Below are 23,220 nucleotides of genomic sequence, written 5' to 3' on the forward strand. Positions count from 1 at the left end.
ATGGGCATAGTGAGTTCATGGAAGTTTTTATTTTTTGTCACAAGTTTGTGGAATATGAGACTTTGTATGAAAAAAAAATAAATAAAAAAAAATCATAATTTTCCACTAACTTGTGACAAAAAATAAAAAATTCTAGGAACTCGCCATGCCCCTCACGGAATACCTTGGGGTGTCTTCTTTCCAAAATGGGGTCACTTGTGGGGTAGTTATACTGCCCTGGATTCTAGGGGCCCAAATGTGTGGTAAGGAGTTTGAAATCAAATTCAGTACAAATGACCAGTGAAATCCGAAAGGTGCTCTTTGGAATATGGGCCCCTTTGCCCCACCTAGGCTGCAAAAAAGTGTCACACATCTGGTTTCTCCCCCGTACTCAGGAGAAGTTGAGGAATGTGGTTTTGGGGTGTCTTTTAATATACCCATGCTGGTGAGATAAATATCTTGGCCAAATGAACAACTTTGTATAAAAAAAATGGAAAAGTTGTCTTTTGCCAAGATATTACTCTCACCCAGCATGGGTATATATAAAATGACACCCCAAAACACATTCCCCACCTTCTCCTGAGTACGGAGATACAGGAATGTGTGACACTTTTTTGCAGCCTAGGTGGGCAAAGGGGCCCATATTCCAAAGAGCACCTTTCGGATTTCACAGGTCATTTTTTACAGAATTTGATTTCAAACTCCTTACCACACATTTGGGCCCCTAGAATGCCAGGGCAGTATAACTACCCCCACAAGTGACCCCCACTTTTGGAACGAAGAGACCCCAAGGTATTCGCTGATGGGCATAGTGAGTTCATAGAAGTTTTTATTTTTTGTCTCAAGTTAGTGGAATATGAGACTTTGTAAGCAAAAAAATAAATAAAAAATCATCATTTTCCGCTAACTTGTGACAAAAAAATAAAAAGTTCTATGAACTCACTATGCCCATCAGCGAATACCTTAGGGTGTGTACTTTCCGAAATGGGGTCATTTGTGGGGTGTTTGTACTGTCTGGGCACTTGTAGAACCTCAGGAAACATGACAGGTGCTCAGAAAGTCAGAGCTGCTTCAAAAAGCGGGACATTCACATTTTTGTACCATAGTTTTGGTAACCGCTATAACTTTTACCCAAACCATTTTTTTTTTTATCAAAGACATGTAGAACACTAAATTTAGAGCCAAAATTTATCTATGGATGTCGTTTTTTTTTGCAAAATTTTACAACTGAAAGTGAAAAATGTCATTTTTTTTGCAAAAAATCGTTAATTTCGATTAATAACAAAAAAAGTAAAAATGTCAGCAGCAATGAAATACCACCAAATGAAAGCTCTATTAGTGAGAAGAAAAGGAGGTAAAATTCATTTGGGTGGTAAGTTGCATGAACCGAGCAATAAACGGTGAAAGTAGTGTAGGTCAGAAGTGTAAAAAGTGGCCTGGTCTTTCAGGGTGTTTTAAGCACTGGGGGCTGAGGTGGTTAATGGGCCAATTCACGCAAGCGATTTTCCACATGGACTATCGGTCAGAGCAGAGAGAATGACAGAATACACTATTTTGGTCCCAATTTTTACAAAACACTGACCCATTCAAGTCAGTGGCTATGCAATATAACAAGACAGCACATGGACGCTATCTATGTGTGGCCCGTTTAACCTCTTTCTGACACCTGCCATACGGACTCTGAGCGGGGTGCCAAAGGCTGCAGTTGACAGCTTGTGTTACAGCCTAATCTGGCCTAAAGATGTTGCAAAACAGTGCACACAGTAAACCTCAACATATGCAACTGTTTATATAGCTATATACATCTACCTTGAAAAAATATCAATTTAATAGATGGAAATAATATTTTGCTAGTATTTTTGTGTGTTTGCGCTTAAAAGGCATACAGAAATAAGAGTGGTTGTACAGGCGGCAGGAATTAATCTGTTAAAGGGGTTGTCTGGATTCAGAGCTCCCTTGCCCTGTATCGTGCAAGGCAAGGACTGCTTGTTTAAGTTTTTAACACTACTGGGTGGAGGTTTCTGCCTTGCTGTGTTGCCGGTGACGTCACCGGGTCTGATGGGCGGGCTTTACAGTTTTACAGGGATGGGCAGCGCTAAAGCCTGCCCATTAGTGCCGGTGACATAGCTGGCAACACTGCTAGGTGGAAGCCTCCGCCTAGCTTTCTCCATGGAGAGCCTGGTACATCACATATCATGGGGGCTGCCTGGGTAAAAATGGGGATATGTCGACAACCCCTTTAACATTGAGCTCTATGGTAGCTTTTAAGGATGTCAAGAATACAGCTACTCAAACCACTGATCTGGGGGGCTATATACAACTTTTAGCATTCTGTGGTGTATCTTGGAGAGAGCTTTCAACCATCAATACAGAAAGAAAAAGATATGGCAATGCAAAATTGTCTCTTCTGGCTGGAGTTTTACTTCAATTGGTGTCACAATGCAGTCAAACAGAGTGAATGTGAACATTTAGAAACTGCTGCCATCTGGTGGCAATTATATTGAAAGATTATTTTTTCACCAAATAAAAAATGATTTTAGTGATCAGTTACACAAATCTGTCTGGAAAAAAAAATATTGCTTCTTAAATTATGAAATAATCACAAAATCCCAGCAACTTATATTTTTAAACAAATATATCAATACGTTCAATAACTGAATGTCGTTTTTAATTTCCAGTGTATACGGGGTGCCTACTACAGCTTACCACAGCAGAATAGTATTCAGACACATGTCATAGTGCAGTTCGTGCCAAATGTAGTCTCTGATCTCCAAGGCTTAAAAAATGGCTTATCAATACATAGGTATAATATGTCCAGTTAATCCAATCAAGAGGACAATGTGCAAAGCAGTGGCAAAATATCCTATATTATGACCACTCACCGCATTCAAGTGGTCTCATCTGATTTCAATAACCGAGTAAATCTCTCAAGGTATCCTAGTCACGTATGTACTGAGCCATGATTCCTACAGAAAAATCAGTTCATTCCTTACGAGAGGGGGTAGGATACATAAAATTTATAGCAGGGGTCAGCAACCCCCAGCATGTCATCACAGCACAGAACTTGACTTTTATTACAACAGGTAAAACAATATCCAAAACTTTTAAACAGTGTTACTGATATGACAAACGATAATTAACATCAGTCACTTTGGGAACACAATATCTGATGGTTGGAATTACACACTGATGAGGTCACAGCATCCACTGGATGCCCCTGGCCTGTCGTACACTTCAGTCATGTGGAGTCAAATAGTTCTGGCATCAGGAGCCCAGAACTGATGAATCTTAGCATAAAATTCTGCTAAAGCTAACGCTGCATACAAGCAGAGCACCTCCCCCAAGGGTGACCCTACTTTTGGTTAGCCTTGCCCTGAATTTCACCTATGTGACCAACTTGTTTAGAAAGGCTGACATGTTTCCCCAGTTAATTATTAGTTCTTCAGGGAACCCAAGTATAGGGAAGATGAATCTATAAATATGGCTGACATCCTGTGATTGAGAGGATTGAGAAAGTGAGAGTTACAGCCCCCAGCATGCTCCATTAACTTCTATGGGACTTCCGACAACAGACAAGGAAACGCGCTGAGAGTTGTAGTTTCACTACAGCTGGGGTGCCGAACGTTGCTGACCCATAATCTAAAGCATAGATAACAATGTAAAATCAACAGATTCTGTTTAGTAGCTACGATTTGACTAAAGTAAGCATTAATCAGAGTCCAGAAATAAGAATACTAAGCCAGAGACTAACAACTTAAAGGGGTTGTCCATAATAAGAAAATGATGGCTACTTTCTTCCAAAAACAGCAGCACACCAGTCCACAGTCTGTGTGTAGTATTGTAGCTCAACTGAATTCACGTTAATGGAGCAGAGCAGTAATATCAGAAATAACCTATGGACAGGAGTGATGTTGTTTCTGGGAGAAAGCTACCATGTTTTTCTAATCCAGGACAACCTCTTTAATCACAAACCCCAAGCCTAGAGTCCATGACTAGCATGGGATTATTGCGATTGGGCAGTAGGAAATCGTGATCCACTGTGTCCTCTTCTCTCTCTCTGTCTTTGACTTTATACTTCAGCAGAACTTCCGCCAACAGCAGTCTGGTAGATTCCAATTACTGAAGAAATTGTTCCCATCAGACCTACTAACCATGTTGGAGAGCATCCCCCCCAAAGAAAACCAGGGGGCATCCAGTGAATAGCATTAACTAGATCAGAGAGACAGCTGACAATGCACAAAAGTTCTGATCTCATCTGGAACTTAATTTCTCCTCGGCTCTTTGGATGATCGCCCCTGCAAAACAAAATACTGTCAAAAGAATGCAACTCAAATATTCTGGCCCAAAGACAAAGATATAACTCAGTAAAGGGTCTTGGTCATCCTTAACTATTTATTTATACAGTACAGACCAAAAGTTTGGACACACCTTCTCATTCAAAGAGTTTTCTTTATTTTCATGACTATGAAAATTGTAGATTCACACTGAAGGCATCAAAACTATGAATTAACATATGTGGAATTATATACATAACAAACAAGTGTGAAACAACTGAAAATATGTCATATTCTAGGTTCTTCAAAGTAGCCACCTTTTGCTTTGCACACTCTTGGCATTCTCTTGATGAGCTTCAAGAGGTAGTCCCCTGAAATGGTTTTCACTTCACAGGTGTGCCCTGTCAGGTTTAATAAGTGGGATTTCTTGCCTTATAAATGGGGTTGGGACCATCAGTGGCGTTGAGGAGAAGTCAGGTGGATACACAGCTGATAGTCCTACTGAATAGACTGTTAGAATTGGTATTATGGCAAGAAAAAAGCAGCTAAGTAAAGAAAAACGAGTGGCCATCATTACTTTAAGAAATGAAGGTCAGTCAGTCAGCCGAAAAATTGGGAAAACTTTGAAAGTAAGGGCTATTTGACCATGAAGGAGAGTGATGGGGTGCTGCGCCAGATGACCTGGCCTCCACAGGTCACCGGACCTGAACCCAATCGAGATGGTTTGGGGTGAGCTGGACCGCAGAGTGAAGGCAAAAGGGCCAATAAGTGCTAAGCATCTCTGGGAACTCCTTCAAGACTGTTGGAAGACCATTTCAGGGGACTACCTCTTGAAGCTCATCAAGAGAATGCCAAGAGTGTGCAAAGCCGTAATCAAAGCAAAAGGTGGCTACTTTGAAGAACCTAGAATATTACATATTTTCAGTTGTTTCACACTTGTTTGTTATGTATACAATTCCACATGTGTTAATTCATAGTTTTGATGCCTTCATAGTCATGAAAATAAAGAAAACTCTTTGAATGAGAAGGTGTGTCCAAACTTTTGGTCTGTACTGTATATATTGTAATAATGTGTACTCTATAATCGTGGAGGGTGTGTATATCCCACCCAAATACCTCAGCTGGGTGAGATAAGTGAGGTGCAGAAAAACTGCACTCGCTTCAGCAAAAGTAGTTGCTGGAGCAGTTTTGTTAAAGTTATATGGACTGGATTTTATTTGGACTGTGAGGTAGGTTTGGCAGTGGGACACACCCTTCCACTGCACATATTCTCTTTAACCTGAGGTGATCGCTGGTGAGGCGGTCTGTAATAATTAATGAGAGATAAAATAATCCTCTGTGTATGAGTCTGGGGAGAGGAAGTGACCCAAGAGAGTGGGAAGCCTGAGAGCCTTGTGTGGTCACATCCATGAGGGCTGTTAGACCGTATGGCTGAGTGAAGCCGGATCTCTCCCCTGGTGTGGGACTTATGCCTGGTAAAGCTGACCCGCTGAGTGTCGGAGCCGGATACCCAGTGTGTGAATGGCGCTTTAGAGATGAGATAAGGAGACCTATGTATTAGGTAGAGCCCAGATGGGCAGGTGTTTATTTTGCTGTGTTTGTGTTTTGGGGTGCTGGAACCTCACTTCACCCAGTGTCGATACAACTGGATGATCATCTGCATTACTTAAGTGCCAAAATAAAGCACCATTTGGACTTTAACCCTGTTGTCTGAGGAGTAATCTGTTATTGCTGCTCTGCTTGAAAAAGCGATCCCTTAAAAAATACATATTTACACACACACACACACACAATATGTATATATCTGCTGGTCGGATTAGAACTCGGCACCCCAGTGCTGCCCCATAAACCCTCCTTTCATTAGTGTCTTCTGGATTCCTCTAGTTGACTTCAATTGTTGATTCCAATGTAATGCTATTGGTCATGAGGCAACGAGGGTGCACTGTCTGCAATGGGATAACTGAGAACCTCTGGAAAGATTTACATACAGTACATATACACTACTCACAAAAAGTTAAGGATATTTGGCTTTCAGGTGAAATTTATGGAAAACGCCACAGTGATATTATATCATGAAAGTAGGGCATTTACGTATCAGCATGCAATGGTGATTTCCTTATCTCAAACAATTTATTGAAAAAGCCAACAGTGGTGGGTATACCCCCACAAAAAATGTCAATGTTTAAAAAACTTGTCATGTGGCCTTGAGCATCATTTACTGCTTGACAATGACATCTCATGCTGTTCACAAGTCGACTTATTGTCTGCTAAGGCATATCATCCCACTCTTCTTGAAGGGCGGCCCTCAGGTCATTGAGGTTCTGTGGTACAGAGTTACGAGCCTCTACATGGCGACTCAGCTGATTCCATAGGTTTTCAATGGTATTCAGGTCTGGAGAAAGTGTAGGTCACTCCATTTGAGGTACTCCAGTCTCCAGCAGCTGTTCCCTAATGATTCGACCTCGATGAGTTGGCACATTGTTGAAATTAGGCCTGTGCTGTTCATACAGAGCCACAATGACTGGGAATTTATTGGGCGATTCATGGATCAAACTTCTGTTGTGAATTTTGCCGTTAAGCTCCTTGTTAGAGAACAGCAAGTTGTGCAAAAAATACTGAAACATTGAACATTTGGACATAGGCATTCAAAAGTTTAGAGTCACATTAGGTTCACCTGTAAAGTTTAAAGTGCAATTTAGGTTCATCCTGAAATTTCACCCACAAGCCAAATATCCCTAACTTTTTGTAAGTAGTGTATGTGTGAACAATAGCAGCAGCTTTTAAGATGCTACGTTTACGTTACTAGCTGAAAGACTTAGGCCCCTTTCACACGAGCGAGTATTCCGCGCGGATGCGATGCGGGAGGTGAACGCATTGCACCCGCACTGAATACCGACCCATTCATTTCTATGGGGCTGTTCACATGAGCGGTGATTTTCACGCATCACTTATGCGTTGCGTGAAAATCGCAGCATGTTCTATATTCTGCGTTTTTCACGCAACGCAGGCCCCATAAAAGTGAATGGGGTTGCGTGAAAATCGCAAGCAAGTGTGGATGCGGTGCGATTTTCACGCACGGTTGCTAGGAGACGATCGGGATGGAGACCCGATCATTATTATTTTCCCTTATAACATGGTTATAAGGGAAAATAATAGCATTCTGAATACAGAATGCAAAGTAAAATAGCACTGGAGGGGTTAAAAAAAAAAAATAAAAAAAAATTTAACTCACCTTAATCCACTTGCTCGCGTAGCCCGGCATCTCCTTGTGTCTCCTTTGTTGAAAGACCTGTGGTGAGCATTAACTATAGTTCAAGGACCTGGGATGACGTCACTCTGGTCATCACATGATCTTTTACCATGGTGAATCACCATGGTAAAAGATCATGTGACCTACCATGTGATGACCGGAGTGACGTCATCCCAGGTCCTTGAACTATAATTATTGCTCACCACAGGTCTTTCAACAAGGAGATGCCGGGCTACGCGAGCAAGTGGATTAAGGCGAATTTTTTTTTAATATTTTTTTAACCCCTCCAGTGCTATTTTACTTTGCATTCTGTATTCAGAATGCTATTATTTTCCCTTATAACCATGTTATAAGGGAAAATAATACAATCCACAGAACACCGATCCCAAGCCCGAACTTCTGTGAAGAAGTTCGGGTTTGGGTACCAAACACGCACGATTTTTCTCACGCGAGTGCAAAACACATTACAATGTTTTGCACTCGCGCAGAAAAATCACGGGTGTTCCCGCAACGCACCCGCACATTTTCCCGCAACGCCCGTGAGAAAGAGGCATTAGGCCTCTTTCACACGGGCGTCATGTTTTTGGGCCGGATGCGTTTAATGAAACTCGCACTATTTTGCAAGCAAGTTCAGTCAGTTTTGTCTGCGATTGCGTTCAGTTTTTTCTGCGCGGGTGCACTGCGTTTTGATGCGTTTATCACGCGCGTGATAAAAAACGGAAGGTTTACAAACAACATCTCTTAGCAACCATCAGTGAAAAACGCATCGCACCCGCACTTGCTTGCGGATGCAATGCGTTTTTCACGCAGCCCCATTCACTTCTATGGGGCCAGGGCTGCGTGAAAAACACAGAATATAGAACATGCTGCGATTTTTCCGCAACGCAGAACTGATGCGTGAAAAACAACGCTCATGTACACAGACCCATTGAAATGAATGGGTCAGGATTCAGTGCGGGTGCTATGCGTTCACGTCACACATTGCACCCGCGCAGAAAACTCGCTCGTGTGAAAGGGGCCTTAAAGTGGTTGTCCGAGTTCAATAAAAACCCAGGCAGCAGTTGTAAATGCGATAAAATAACAGATGAAGAGATACATACAAATTTTCTCCCTTTCCACACCCTGCAGCACTGTCGTCATCTTCCTGGCTGCAGTAGAGATGTTTTGTATACACCAGGTCACTGTGCAGACAATCATTGGCCTCAGCAGTATGCAGAATGTGACTACTGTGGCCAGTGATTGGTTACAGTGGTGATGTGTGCACAGGACATCCTGCTGCATCCAGGAAAACAAGCACAGGTGGGCAGGGCCACTGGAAGTAGCAGCAGAGAAAAAGGATGAGAATCACTTTTTTAAGCTATTTTATCACATTTACTGCTCAGATAACACATCTCCTCATAATTGATAAAGATTTAAAAAAATAATAATAAATTGAAAAAACTATCCATGTACCCTATAAGAGCCACGCCAGCTGTCTTTGTGTAGTCTGCAGGCAGCATGTTGTAGAGCAGACGGAGCTGAGCAAAATTGATATGTAGATTTGTGGGAAAGGATTAGTAACATAGTAACATAGTTTATAAGGCCGGAAAAAGACATCAGTCCATGCAGTTCAGCCTGTTATCCTGCAAGTTGATCCAGAGGAAGGCAAAAAAAAAAAAACCCTGTGAGGTAGAAGCCAATTTTCCCCACTTAAAGGGCTTCTGTCACCCCACTAAACTCAGCGAGGCGCTCTGAGATAAGGAGGCTCGCCTCTTCAGCACTCCCTCAGTGCGCCTGCGCCGATGACGTCACCGAAAGAGAAGACGTCATCGGCGCAGGCGCACTGAGGGAGTGCTGAGGAGGCGCCTCCTTATCTCAGAGCACCTGCGCCGAATCAACACAGGCGCACGGTTTTTGAAATGCTGACAGGGCTGGCCGGAGGAGGAGATCGCGGCTGGCCCTGTCAATCAACAAGAGGAGGGGGGCGGTTTTCTGCGGCTGCTACCAGCAAGTAGACGCCCTACTTGCTGGTAGAAAGTTAATTAGCATATCATAAAAGTAAGTTTTTTGCTAAATCTACTGAACGAAAATTATTAATAACATAATGTATGGCAATATGGCAGGATAGGGTATAAGTACACAAAAAAAAAAAATTGTTTAGTGGGGTGACAGAAGCCCTTTAAAGGGAAAACAATTCCTTCCCGACTCCAATCAGAATAGCTCCCTGGATCAACGACCCCTCTCTAGTAGCTATAGCCTGTAATATTATTACACTCCAGAAATACATCCAGGCCCCTCTTGAACTCTTTTATTGTACTCACCATCACCACCTCCTCAGTCAGAGAGTTTCATAGTCTCACTGCTCTTACCATAAAGAATCCTCTTCTATGTTTGTGTACAAACCTTCTTTCCTCCAGACGCAGAGGATGTCCCCTTGTCATAGTCACAGTCCTGGGGATAAATAGATGATGGGAGAGATCTCTGTACTGACCCCTGATATATTTATACATAGTTATTAGATCTCCCCTCAGTCGTCTTTTTTCTAAAGTGAATAACCCCAATTTTGATAATCTTTCAGGGTATTGTAGTCCATCCATTCCAGTTATTACTTTAGTTGTCCTCCTCTGAACCCTCTCTAGCTCTGCTATGTCTGACTTGTTTACAGGAGCCCAGAACTGTACACAGTACTCCATGTGTGGTCTGACTAATTATTTGTAGAGTGGTAGCACTATGTTATCACGGGCACCTATGCCCCTTTTAATGCAACCCATTATTTTATTGGCCTTGGCAGCAGCTGCCTGACACTGGTTCCTACAGCTTAGAAACATAGAATGTGTCGGCAGATGAGAACCATTTGGCCCATCTAGTCTGCCCAATAAGCTTAGTTTGCTGTTCACCAAAATTCCTTTTCCATGTCAGTGTTACCCAGTGTTTTAACATTTAATATGTATGGGTGACTTGCATTATTCCTTTCCAAGTGCAAACCCTTAAATTTTTCAGTGTTAAACCTCATCTTCCACTTCTCTGCCCAAGCCTCCAATCTATCCAGATCCATCTATAGCAGTATACTGTCCTCTTCAGTGTCAATTAATTTACACAGTTTAGTGTCATCTGCAAAAAAAATTATTTTACTGTGCAAGCCTTCTACAAGAACATTATTAAATATATTGTAGAGCATAGGGCCCAATACTGACCCCTGAGGTACCCCACTAGTGATGGTGACCCAATCTGAGTGTGTACCATTAATAACCACACTCTGTTTTCTATTACTGAGCCAGTTACTTACCCACATACAGACATTTTCTCCCAGTCCAAGCATTCTCATTTTATATACTAACCTTTTATGCGGTACAGTGTTAAATGCTTAGGAGAAGTCCAGATATACGACATCCATTGATTCGCCGCTGTCAAGTCTAGAACTTACCTACTCATAGAAACTGATTACATTAGTTTGACATGACCGATCCCTCACAAAGCCATGCTGATATGGCGTTATTTGCTTATTTTCATTGAGGTTCTCCAAGATAGCATCTCTTAGAAAACCTTCAAACGGTTTACCCACGACAGATGTTAAATTTACCAGCCTATAGTTTCCAGACTCTGTTTTTGGACTTTTTTGAATATTGGCACCACGTTTGCTATGCGCCAATCCTGTGGAACACTCCCTGTCAGTATAGAGTTCTTAAATATCATAAATAAGGGTCTGGCTATGGCATTACTTATTTCTCTTAAGATACGGGGGTGTATGCCATCTGGTACTGGCGATTTGTCTATTTTAATCGCCAGTGCCAGGGCACTTTTAATGGGGAATTTACTTTTACATTCTGCATTTTATCTGACAGCTTATTCTTCTTAGTGAATACAGTGGAGAAAAAAAATATTTAATAGCTTTACTTTCTCCTCATCGCTCTCTGCAACTCCCCCCTCATCACTCTGTAAAGGGCCGACACCTTTAGATTTATACTTTTTACCATTTATATCATTGAAGAACATTTTAGGGTTAGTTTTGCTGTCTGTCTCTAGTTTGGCCACTTTTATTTTCCTTTTACATATTCTATTTTTTTCCTTATAGTTTTTCAGTGCTTCCTCGCTAGCATCCTGTTTTAGTGATTTAAATGCTTTCTTTTTTGTCATTTATTGCTTTCTTTACAGTTCTATTTTTCCACATTGGTTTTTTCTTGTTCTTTAACATTTTATTCCCATAAGGTATGTACCTCTCACAATTAGATTTTAGGATACTTTAAAAAATATCCCATTTTGTGGCTGTATTTTTATTTTTGAGGACTTTGTCCCAGTTAGTTAGGCCTATGACCTCGCTTAGTTGGCTAAATTTTGCTTTTTTGAAGTTTGGTATTTTTGTTCCTCCCTGAAGAAACACTCTTTTGAATGACAATTGGAAGGTTATTACTTTATGATCACTATTTCCCAGGTGTTCCCCGACCTGCACATCTGTTGTTCTGTCAGGTCTATTGGTTAATACTAAGTCCAGTATGGCCGTCCCTCTAGTCGGGTCCTGAACCCGCTGGGAAAGGTAATTGTCTTTGGTTATTGCCAAGAACCTGTTTCCTTTATGAGATATACAGGTTTCAGTTTCCCAGTCTATATCTGGGTAGTTGAAGTCCCCCATAATAACGACCTCATTATGATCTGCCGTCTCATCTATTTCGTTTAGTAGTAGATTTTCTGTGGACTCTAGTATACTAAGTGGTTTTTAATAAACTCCTATTAGTATTTTATTATTGTTTTTGCCTCCATGTATTTCTACCCACAGTGACTCTACATGTTCATGTCCCTCACTTATATCTTCACGGAGTGTGGGCTTTAGACAGGACTTTACATAAAGGCCGACCCCTCCCCCTCTCCGGTTTTGGGGATCCTTTCTAAACAGACTGTAACCTTGTACATTAACTGCCCAGTCATAGCTATCATCCAGCCATGTCTCAGTTATTCCCACTATGTCATAGTCTTCCTCACACATCACTAATTCCAGCTCCCCAGTTTTATTAGTCAGGCTTCTGGCATTAGTATACATACAATTAAGAGGTTTATGCATATTTTTTACCCTACACCTTTCCTTCTGAACTGTTCTAGTCCCTCCTACCATTTCTCCCCCAGTCCCATTACCTTGCCCCCGGTCTCTATCTTCCCATCCTATAACGTAATTACCCTCCCCCCCCCCCAGTCCCTAGTTTAAACACTCCTCCAACCTTCTAGCCATCTTTTCCCCCAATACAGCTGCCCCTACCCTATTGAGGTGCAGCCCATCCCTACGATAGAGCCTGTTGCCAACAGAAAAGTCAGCCCAGTTCTCCAGGAACCCAAACCCCTCCTTTCTACACCATTTCTTTAGCCACATGTTAACCTCCCTAATCTCCCGCTGCCTTTCTTGTGTGGCTCGTGGTACAGGTAGTATTTCGGAAAACACTACCTTTAAGGTCCTTGCCCTAAGCTTTTGACCTAAATCCCTAAAATCATTTTTAAAAGGACGCTCCACCTACCTCTAACTTTGTCATTGGTTCCAATATGGACCATGACTGCTGGATCTTCTCCAGCCCCTCCCAGTAATCTGTCAACCCGATCCACGATGTGTCGAACTCGAGCGCTATAGGAAGACAACACATCGTTCGACGATCCCAGTCTTTGTGACAGATCGCCCCATCTGTACCCCTAATAACCGAGTCTCCCACTACCAGCACCTATCTGGCCTGCCCTGCTCTCCTGGTCCCCTGCTTCCTGGAGCTGACATTCCCCTGACTGGCAGAGGAAGTGTCCGGCTGCTGCAGTGCTCTCCCTGAACTCATCTGCCAACCGTGCAAACTTGTTGGGGTGTGTCAGATCAGGGCTAGCCATCCTGGCACTCTTCCCTCTACCCCACTTTCTAACTGTTACCCAGCTAGCTACCTCACTTTCCTGAGCCTCCTCGCTACCACCCTCCCCCACATCTGCCCAATAGAGTGCTTGCTCAGTGAGCAGCAAAATCTTTTCCAAATTGTCAACGCTTCTCAGTGTTAAAACTCGCCTGGTTAGATACTCTATGTGCGATTCCAAACGGGTAATATAATCACATTTTGAACAAATATATGCACCCTTAAACGGCTGTTCCAGGACTGCATACATTAGACAAGATGCGCACTGGACTGCGTTGTCAATAATGGAACACATACTAATGGGGATTACACAAGAAAAGAGAAAAAAATACAATATAGTGCAGTGATAAGAATGTAACTTACTGTAGTCCCCTCCTAAACTCCCTGAATCTGAAGTCACGTAATCTAAAGTCACGGACTTAATACAAACACACACTGGAAATCAAACACGCGAACGCTCACAAACTTGCGTTGTTTGGCCGCTTGTATAACTGCAGGTCTCAAACCAGTCAGCTTTTTTGCCTCTGGATTCAAAGGGCATTCAGTAAAACCTGTACCTGTAAAATCAAGGAGGTAGTCCTATCAATGACTAACTGTTATCTCTGTATACACAGTTATAGAGGGAAGGTTATCAATCACTAAATAGGACCGCCTCCTTGAGGCCAAAGCCCAAAATTATCAGCTCCTCCTGCTCTATAACACGTCTTCAGCTCACATACCATATTCAATGTGACAGGTTCCTCTTAAAGCAGTTGTGTCAAGTGTACAAGTTGTCCCTCATCCACAGGATAGAGGATAACTAGCTGATCGTTGAATCTAAATGCTGGGACCCCCACAATAATGAAAACGGGGTCCGGCTCTCCCATTATAATAGAGTGACGAGTCTAACATTTGCCCTGCCACTCTATTCATTCTCTATGAGAGCACCGGAGATAGCTGAGTATCTCCAACACTCCCATAGAAAATGTATCTTGTAGCAGTGCATATATAAGCTTGGCACAACCCCTTTAACCCGTTAGTGACCACCAAAACGCCTTTTTACGGCGGTCACTAAGGAATATTTTCACGGTGGCCCAGTCTAAGCGCTGCACGGGTCACTCGTGAAGCAGAGAACAGGGGCGCTGTTCTCACATGAGAGCCTGCTCTAAAGTATTAAATAAAAATATACGCTTTTTTCCCCATTGAAAATACATTCTCTATGAAAAAAACTGCAAAAATAAAATCTGCTCCATATGTTGGGTATTGCAACATCTGTAATGACCCACAATACATAAATGTCATGTAAATTATCCCCCTACGGTTAATATCGTAAAAAAAAAAAGAAAAAAAAGAAAAGAAATTGCCAGAATTGATGCTTAGTTAGATGCCATCGAAAAAACTTAATAACAAGTGATCAAAAAGTGTTATTTACCCCAAAACGATACCAATGAAAACTACAAGTCATCCTGCCAAAATCAAGCCCACACACAACTCAATAAAAAAATAAAATAAAATAAATAAAAAAGTTATGGATCTTGGGATGCGGTGATGCAAAAAGATATTCTTTTTTATAAATTTTTTTAAAAGGGGTTTTATTGCACAGTAGTAAAACTCAACAAGACCTATATGTATTTGGCATCGCTATAATTGTACTGACTCAGAGAAGATTATTATTATTTACGCCGAAAAATTAACACCACAAAATTTATAACATAAAAAAGTTGCAGTATTACTTTTTTTTCCTATCTCCCTCCCAGAAAGAGTTAATAAAAGTTCATCAGACAGTTATGTGTACCCCAAAATGGCACCATTAGAAAATACAACTTGTCCCGCAAAAAACAAGCCCTCATACAGCTACATAGACGGAAAAATAAAAAAAAGTTATAGCTCTTGAAAGGCGACGATGAAAAAAGGAAGAAAACGCTTGGTCACTAAGAGGTTAAGGTGATGGATCATGCTGTTATTGTGATGTGCATGGGGGCATCATGTCTGCTGAAGGTGAAGCTAAGATCGTTTATGCTGGATTTCAGCATGCTTAAGTGCAGTATTACACTAGCCGATGACCGGCCAGATCATCGATAACAAGCGGTCGAAGGAACATTCGTTATCGATGATCTGTTTATGTAAAGGTGGCGCCGATTACCGTATGAAGAAGTGAAACACTCGTTCATAGGGCAATCACATCTTTTATGCAAGCTAATTTGCAGCAGCAGATTGTGCCGTCTAATCATGCTCTGCTGCAGGCAATTAATAATTCTGTATGGAGACAAGCACTGGTATTAGTGATTGCTCCTCCCTATACTGTGGAGAAGATTGATGCATGGAAATCCAGCCTCCTTCACTGACAAGCAGGCGATTGCCGGAAAGGAACTCTACCTTCCTAGCAATTGTTTAAAAAAAGCAGTGTAATACATGCCTAACCCTTTGTTTTCCTGGAGACAAATACTATCACAGGTGCCTGGAAGCTGCCCAACCCCCTTTCAGTATGGTCAGTTTCACATGATTAGTATTTTCCATCTGTATTTGTGAGCCAAAAACCAAGAATGGGTCTAAAACACAGAAGAGGCACAAATCTTTCCATTATCTCCTTTCTCTGTAGGTTCCACTCCTGCTTTTTAGTTACAAATTCGGATTCTAAATACTGACCAAATACTGACCATGTGAAAGAGGCTTATGGCAGTAAACAGCTAAACTCCTCTTTATAGCTACATACCTCAACCAACGGTTATCGCCCAATAATTTAAAGGGGTTCTGCAATTTGTTTAAACTGATGATCTATCCTTTGGATAGATCATCAGCATCTGATCAGCAGAGGTCCGACACCCGGGACCCCCGCCGATCAGCTGTTTGAGAAGGCAGCGGCGCTCCAGCAGTTCCCTTGAATGGAGCTTAGCCCCGCCCAGGCCAGTTGATACAAGTCGTGACGTCACTCGGCCAGCGGTAAACAGCTGATCGGCGGGGGTCCCGGGTGTCGGACCCCCACCGATCAGATGCTGATGATCTATCCAGAGGATAGATCATCAGTTTAAATAAAGTGCAGTACCCCTTCAATAATTTACTCTGTGATACAGTCCTGATCAAAAGTTTAAGACCACTTGAAAAATGGCAAAAAATCATATTTAGCATGGCTGGATCTTAACAAGGTTCCAAGTAGAGCTTCAACATGCAACAAGAAGAAATGGGAGTGAGACCAAACATTTTTTGAGCATCTAATTTAATGAAAACAACGAATAAACTGAAACAGGCTGTTTTTCAGCTGATCAAAAGTTTAGGACCACACATCTAAAAAAAAAAAAAACTAAACCCCCCAAAACAGAAATCCAACCTCCAAACATGAACTCAGTAATGAGTAGCTCCGCCATTATTGTTTATCACTTCAAAAATTTGTTTCGGCATGCTTGATTTCCATGAGGTGAGTGGGAACATTTCTCCAAGTGGTGAAGACGGCCGCACGAAGGCCATCTACTGTCTGGAACTGTTGTCCATTTTTGTAAACTTTCCTTGCCATCCATCCCCAAAGGTTCTCAATTCGATTTAGATCAGGGGAACACGCAGGATGGGCCAAAAGAGTGATGTTATTCTCCTGGAAGAAGTCCCTTGTCCTGCGGGCATTGTGTACTGTAGCGTTGTCCTGTTGAAAAACCCAGTCGTTACCACACAGACGAGGGCCCTCAGTCATGAGGAATGCTCTCTGCAACATCTGGACATAGCCAGCGGCCGTATGACGCCACTGCACTTCCTGAAGCTCCATTGTTCCACTGAAGGAAAAAGCACCCCAGACCATTATGGCGCCCCCTCCACTGTGGCGCATAGAAAACATCTCAGGTGGGATCTGCTTGTCATGCCAGTAACGTTGGAATCCATCAGGACCATCAAGGTTACATTTTTTTCTCATCAGAGCATAAAACTTTCTTCCACCTTCGAATGTCTCATGTTTGGTGCTCTCTTGCAAAGTCCAAACGAGCAGTTCTGTGGCGTTCAAGGAGACGAGGTCTTTGAAGACGTTTTTTTGTTTTTGAAGCCCTTCAGTCTCAGATGCCGTCTGATGGTTATGGGGCTGCAGTCAGCACCAGTAAGGGCCTTAATTTGGGTCGAGGATCGTCCAGTGTCTTGACGGACAGCCAATTGGATCCTCCGGCTCAGTGCTGATGACATTTTTTTGGGTCTTCCACTTGACTTTTTTGTTCCATAACCCTCAGGAATGACTGTCTTACTGCGTCCCACCTCAGCAGTGATGGCGCGTTGTGAGAGACCCTGCTTTTATGCAGTTCAACAACCCGACCACGTTCAAAAAGGGAGATTTTTTTTGCCTTTGCCATCACAACGTGTGACTACCTGACAGAAAATGACAAGGAATCCACATCTTTGCACAAATTTGGTCTTTTAAAGGCATGTGGTCCTAAACTTTTGATCAGCTGAAAAACAGCCTATTTCAGTTTAATCATTATTTTAAATTAATTGAATGCTCAAAAAATGTTTTGTCTCACTCTCATTTCTTCTTGTCGCATGTTGAAGCTCTACTTGTAACCTTGTTAAGATCCAACAATGTAAAATATGATTTTTTGCCATTTTTCAAGTGGTCTTAAACTTTTATACAGGACTGTATCAAACAAAACATAACTCTTTAAATGCCGCCTGGTGCTCTTTTCATTACCTCTCAGGCTCTCAACCTAACATGCTCAGTAGCACAGTCCTATTGCCTGGATCTTTTTATGCATGGGTAGTGCAGTGTTCCCTACTTTTGTATAGACCACAGACCAGCCAGTGAGAATCTGCACGCTAGAAGGAACTTTTTTCCTCCAGCACTAATTACGGTAGGTGGAAATTCTAAAAGGGAATAAAAAGAACACCAGGGGGCACCATAATAAGCATGTAACAATATCTAGACCAGGGGTGCACAACCCGCGGCCAAGGTTTGCGGCCCCCGTCCTCCTGGACATAAACACAGATGATTGTGAGATCAGCTGTTTTTCTGCGATGAGCGCAGCATGACAAAGCATTACAGCTCCTGCTCCCAACTGTAAGTGACAGCGTAGGAGCCGAGAAGAGGGCAGAAGCAGTGTATCAGCGCTTCTGCCTTCTCCTCAAATAGGTGAGCGGTGCGCTATACAGGGTGGACCCAAGCTTGGGAGCAGGGGAGTGCAGAGCTGCAGGGTCAAGAGACCCTGCTCAGCTCTGCCTTGTACAACTCCCCCACAGCAGGCTGGTTTCCCTGTAACTGGGGCTCCTTTGGATGCCCCAGTTACAGTGGAAATAGTACAAAAAAAATCTCCTATTGTCTCCCAAAGGTCTTTCAGTGACCTCTTGGGGACATATGATGTGGAAAAAATATATAAAAACAAAAGTTAAAATAAAGATTTTAAAAAAATTAAAACAAAAAATAAAACACAAATGAAAGAAAAAATATGGTGTGGCAAAAAAAAGAAAATTATAAAAACACTAATAAAAGAAAAAAAAAAAAGGAAAAATTGCTAAATAGTGTGTTCACTGTCCCCCAACTGGCTTTTTATGATCTCTTGGGGAACATATGTGGCAAAAATATATAAAAATAAATAAATAATAGACAACTATAAAAAAATAAAGAAATAAAATACAAATTAAAGAAAAAGAAAAAAAAAGAAAAAAAGTGCAAAATAATAGTGTTCATTGTACCCCAACGGTCTTTTTTTTTTTACCTCTTGGGGATATACTTTGTAACAGAAATTAAACACAGTATTGAAAAAATTATAAAATACATAAAAGAAAAAAACACCCACACCAAACAAAACCATTATCGCCCTATTTACGTGAAACTGTAATATAACAAATTTTCCCCCCAAATAAAACTACAAAATAAATTATAAGGCCCTATGAGTCAAGTAAAAAATTATTTTGGTAGTCCCAACACAAAAAACATTAAAAAGTTCCAACCGTTTAAACCACCACGTGCGCTAAATCACAAAAAAAGTGTCTGTTCAGGCCTGGTCATTAAAGTGTTAACCAATAAGCGCTTTCCCCACTAGTGCTTACTGTTTATTATATGGTGCCTGTAACTGGGGGGCAGGAGGTGGTAATACCAATGAGCGCCGTCCTCTGCAGTAAAGGAAAGCACTGATTTATGAATAGGAGGCAGGATGGAAGGAAATGTCGCCACTTTTCTGGGTTTTTCCTGTAAAAATTATGTTTTAACAAATTCCTGCAGCATTGACCCTGAAACAGAAGATTCATACTTACCTGCTCCATACGGCCCTGGTCCTTTGCGCTGCCCCCATCTTCCGTTTCCCCGCGCTGTTCACACTTGGCAGTGCATGGGCATGGTCACATACACCGCTCCAGTCAAGTGGTGACATGCTGCTTATGGCTGTATCACCGCTAAAGCCAGTCATTGCTTGAGAGGTATATGTGACCATGGCCACGCACTGCTAGGTGAAAACAGCTTAGGCACTGGAAGATGGAGGCAGCACAGAGGACCGGGGCGCCAGGGAGCAGGTAAGTTTAACTCTCCGGTTTCAGGGGCCATGCTGCAGGAACGTGTTAGAAATTAATTTTTACTGGGAAATCCCTTTAAGCCCCTAATACACTGATATATTCAGGTCAATTACTGGGAACAAGTGTTCATAGAAACGCTCATTCCTGATATCTGGCCAGTATAACCGTGCCGCACATCTCTCTGTCTAATTAGGGATGTGCTACCAATAAACAATATAACTAGATGAAGGAGGAATGACTGTGATAGCGATCATTCCTCCCCAGTCACTTTACATTGGCCTGTGTAGTAGGCCGATGCAAATGAGCGCCGATCAACATTTATATATTTATTTGTGGCCCCTTGAAATAGAGCAATGTGACAATGCGGCCCCCAGACCAAAAAAGGTTGTGCACCCCTGATCTAGATATAGGAGCGTTTTCTTCATGTGACTCCAACTGAAAACTTCTTTGCATGATATAACAGAATAAATTAACATTTCATTATGAGACAACTCCTGCAATGATGAAGTTGGCACAATGCATAAAACAGCTTGCAGACATATTCAACGTACTTGGAATGTTTTCCTTTGCTTCCTCTTAGCTTTAGTAACGTTCTTAAAGATCTATGCAAGAAAAGACAAACAGAATAATGTCAGCTGCATAGATTAAACAGTCTCATTCACTTTGAGATGATTATTATTGAGCCGAGAAATAGTGCTTTTCTTATTATTCCCTCAAATTTCATAATAACCCCTATATAAAATACCTACATTTTACAGTTAAGGCTTCAACAAAACTTCTACGCCAAGTATTCTTGTGCATTTGGAATAGAATGCTAGCTTCCTATTACCACAGGGCATCCCATTGTGGGGACCAAGAGGTGAGTAAGGCTGCCCATACACATTAGATTCATTTCAGTGGATTCTGCCAATCCATACGGGGGCAGACATCAGGGGGAAATGATGAATGGGCATGACAGATAAGTTGCTGTCAGAAGGGTCTTCTACTGCTTGTTTCCATGTTCCCCTTTAAAACACACATGCATGCTCGTATGAGCAGGAGGAGTTGAGGAGAGATAGTTGTCAAGTGACAGTTATTTTACGTGTATGGCCAACTGAACTGTTAGGCCACATGTCTGATAGTAGGGTGACAAACTCCAAGTGCAACATAGATAATGAAAGGCCTATCCTCAGGAAAGGCCATCAATATCAGAGGCTGAACAGCCTGCACCTGCATCAGCTGTTTTGGGGTAGCTCTAGCACCAGAAGTCAGGGACAAAACTATACAGCTCCTTCCATTATGTAGCGGATGGAGCTGGTTAATGCAGCTCTGCTCCCATTCACTACACATGGATAGTACAGTTCCAGAGCATGAGCTACCCTGAAACAGCTGAGCAGTGAGGCATGGGGTGTAGGACCCCCGGCAATTGGACATTGGAAATGGCCCATCTTATTGGCGGGGGTCTAACTCCCCACCACTTCACCGATTAGCTGTTCTGCAGTAGCTCAGTCTTCAGAAGTTGGCGCCAGAACTACACAGCGCCATCTGCTGTGCAGAGCTGGTAACTACAGAGCTGCTCCCCTTCACTTCAATAGACAGTTATCTGCTCTATTACACAATGGAAAGAACTGTGCAGTTCCGCTGCAGGTTAGGCCAGCAGCCCATGAAAAACAACACTTACAAGATAACCAGAGTGTGAGATGACCTACCGTATAATTCCCACCATAAGTGAAAGACCCCAAAGGGCTGTGCTGGCTGTCCACCACTTATCAGACTTGATGTGAATAACTCCAGCATCTGCTGCCCAGGCCATATGCTCACATGGATAGTATAGCTGGTCAAATAGGTTGCCCAAGACAGAGATCCACCTGATGAGACAGTCTTTTTCCTAATGTTATATAACCAAGGAGATTTTAGGGAATGCATTTGCTTTTGTGCGTGTTTTATAAAAAAAATAAACATTTAAATATTGACATCGTAGTATGCCTAGCAACATTATGTAGATAAGATGCATGGACCTACAGAAAGGACCAACAGCAACAGTTGACATAGAGTGATGTGTATGAAGAGAACAAGGAAATGCTATTCAGGCAATAAGACGAAGACAGTCCCCCGTATACTATCAGTAGCATGGTTTAGGAGATTTGCTTGTTTCCTTCATTCCAATGTGTTGCCTCACACCACCGACCCTTCTGCTCCAGCATAAGGCCTCATGCACACGACCGTTGTGTGCATCCGTGGCCGTTGTGCCGTGACTTTCAATGGGTCAGTGGAAAAATCGGAAAATGCACCGTTTTGCAGCCGCATCCGTGATCAGTGTTTCCTGTCCTATTTTTTTGACGGACAACGGTTCACGGACCCATTCAAGTCAATGGGTCCGTGAAAGAACACGGATGCACACAAGATTGGCATCCGCGTCCGTGATCCGTGGCCGTAGGTTACTTTCATACAGACGGATCCGAAGATCCGTCTGCATAAAAGCTTTTTCAGAGCTGAGTTTTCACTTCGTGAAAACTCAGAACCGACAGTATATTCTAACACAGAGGCGTTCCCATAGTGATGGGGACACTTCTAGTTAGAATATACAACGAACTGTGTACATGACTGCCCCCTGCTGCCTGGCAGCCCCTGATCTTTTATAGGGGGCTATGATATGCACAATTAACCCCTCAGGTGCTGCACCTGAGGGGTTAATTGTGCATATCATAGCCCCCTATAAAAGATCAGGGGCTGCCAGGCAGCAGGGGGCAGACCCCCCTCCCTCCCCAGTTTGAATATCATTGGTGGCCAGTGTGCGGCCCCCCCGCCCCCCTATTGTAATATCATTGGTGGCCGGTGTGCGGCCTCCCTCGGCCCCCCCCCCTCCCTCTATTGTAATATCATTGGTGGCCAGTGTGTGCCCCCCCCCGCCCCCCCTCCCCATTGTAATATCATTGGTGGCCAGTGTGCAGCCTCCCCCGGCCACCCCCCCTCCCTCTATTGTAATATCATTGGTGCCCAGTGTGCGGCCCCCCCTCTATTGTATTAATATCATTGGTGGCCAGTGTGCGGCCTACCCTCTCCCCCCCCTCCCCTTCCCCCGATCATTGGTGGCAGCGGAGAGTTCCGATCGGAGTCCCAGTTTAATCGCTCTGGGGCTCTGATCGGTAACCATGGCAACCAGGATGCTACTGCAGGCCTGGTTGCCTTGGTTACTTAGCAATATTACAATATTAGAAGCATCATACTTACCTGCTGCGCTGTCTGTGACCGGCCGGGAGCTCCTCCTACTGGTAAGTGACAGATCATTAAGCAATGCGCCGCACAGACCTGTCACTTACCAGTAGGAGGAGCTCCCGGCCGGACACAGACAGCGCAGCAGGAAAGTATGATGCTTCTAATATTGTAATATTGCTAAGTAACCATGGCAACCAGGCCTGCAGTAGCGTCCTATCGGAGCCCCAGC

General features: G+C 42.8%; 1 protein-coding gene across 1 annotated transcript in view; it reads right to left on the bottom strand.

Annotated features, from left to right (window-relative positions):
- Positions 1-2,469: 2,469 nt before the first annotated feature.
- Positions 2,470-23,220, bottom strand: part of PEX11G (peroxisomal biogenesis factor 11 gamma) — a 33,880-nt gene continuing 13,129 nt past the window's right edge. Inside the window, exons 3-5 of the mRNA XM_040417661.1 lie at positions 21,485-21,663; positions 20,348-20,398; positions 2,470-4,274 (exon numbers count right to left, since the gene is read on the bottom strand). Coding sequence (XP_040273595.1) covers positions 4,049-4,274; positions 20,348-20,398; positions 21,485-21,663 — 456 coding nt within the window. The 3' untranslated portion in view covers positions 2,470-4,048. The remainder of the gene's footprint in view (positions 4,275-20,347; positions 20,399-21,484; positions 21,664-23,220) is intronic.

The sequence above is a fragment of the Bufo bufo genome, chromosome 2, assembly GCF_905171765.1.
Source record: "Bufo bufo chromosome 2, aBufBuf1.1, whole genome shotgun sequence".
NCBI classification, from domain to species: Eukaryota; Metazoa; Chordata; class Amphibia; order Anura; family Bufonidae; genus Bufo; species Bufo bufo.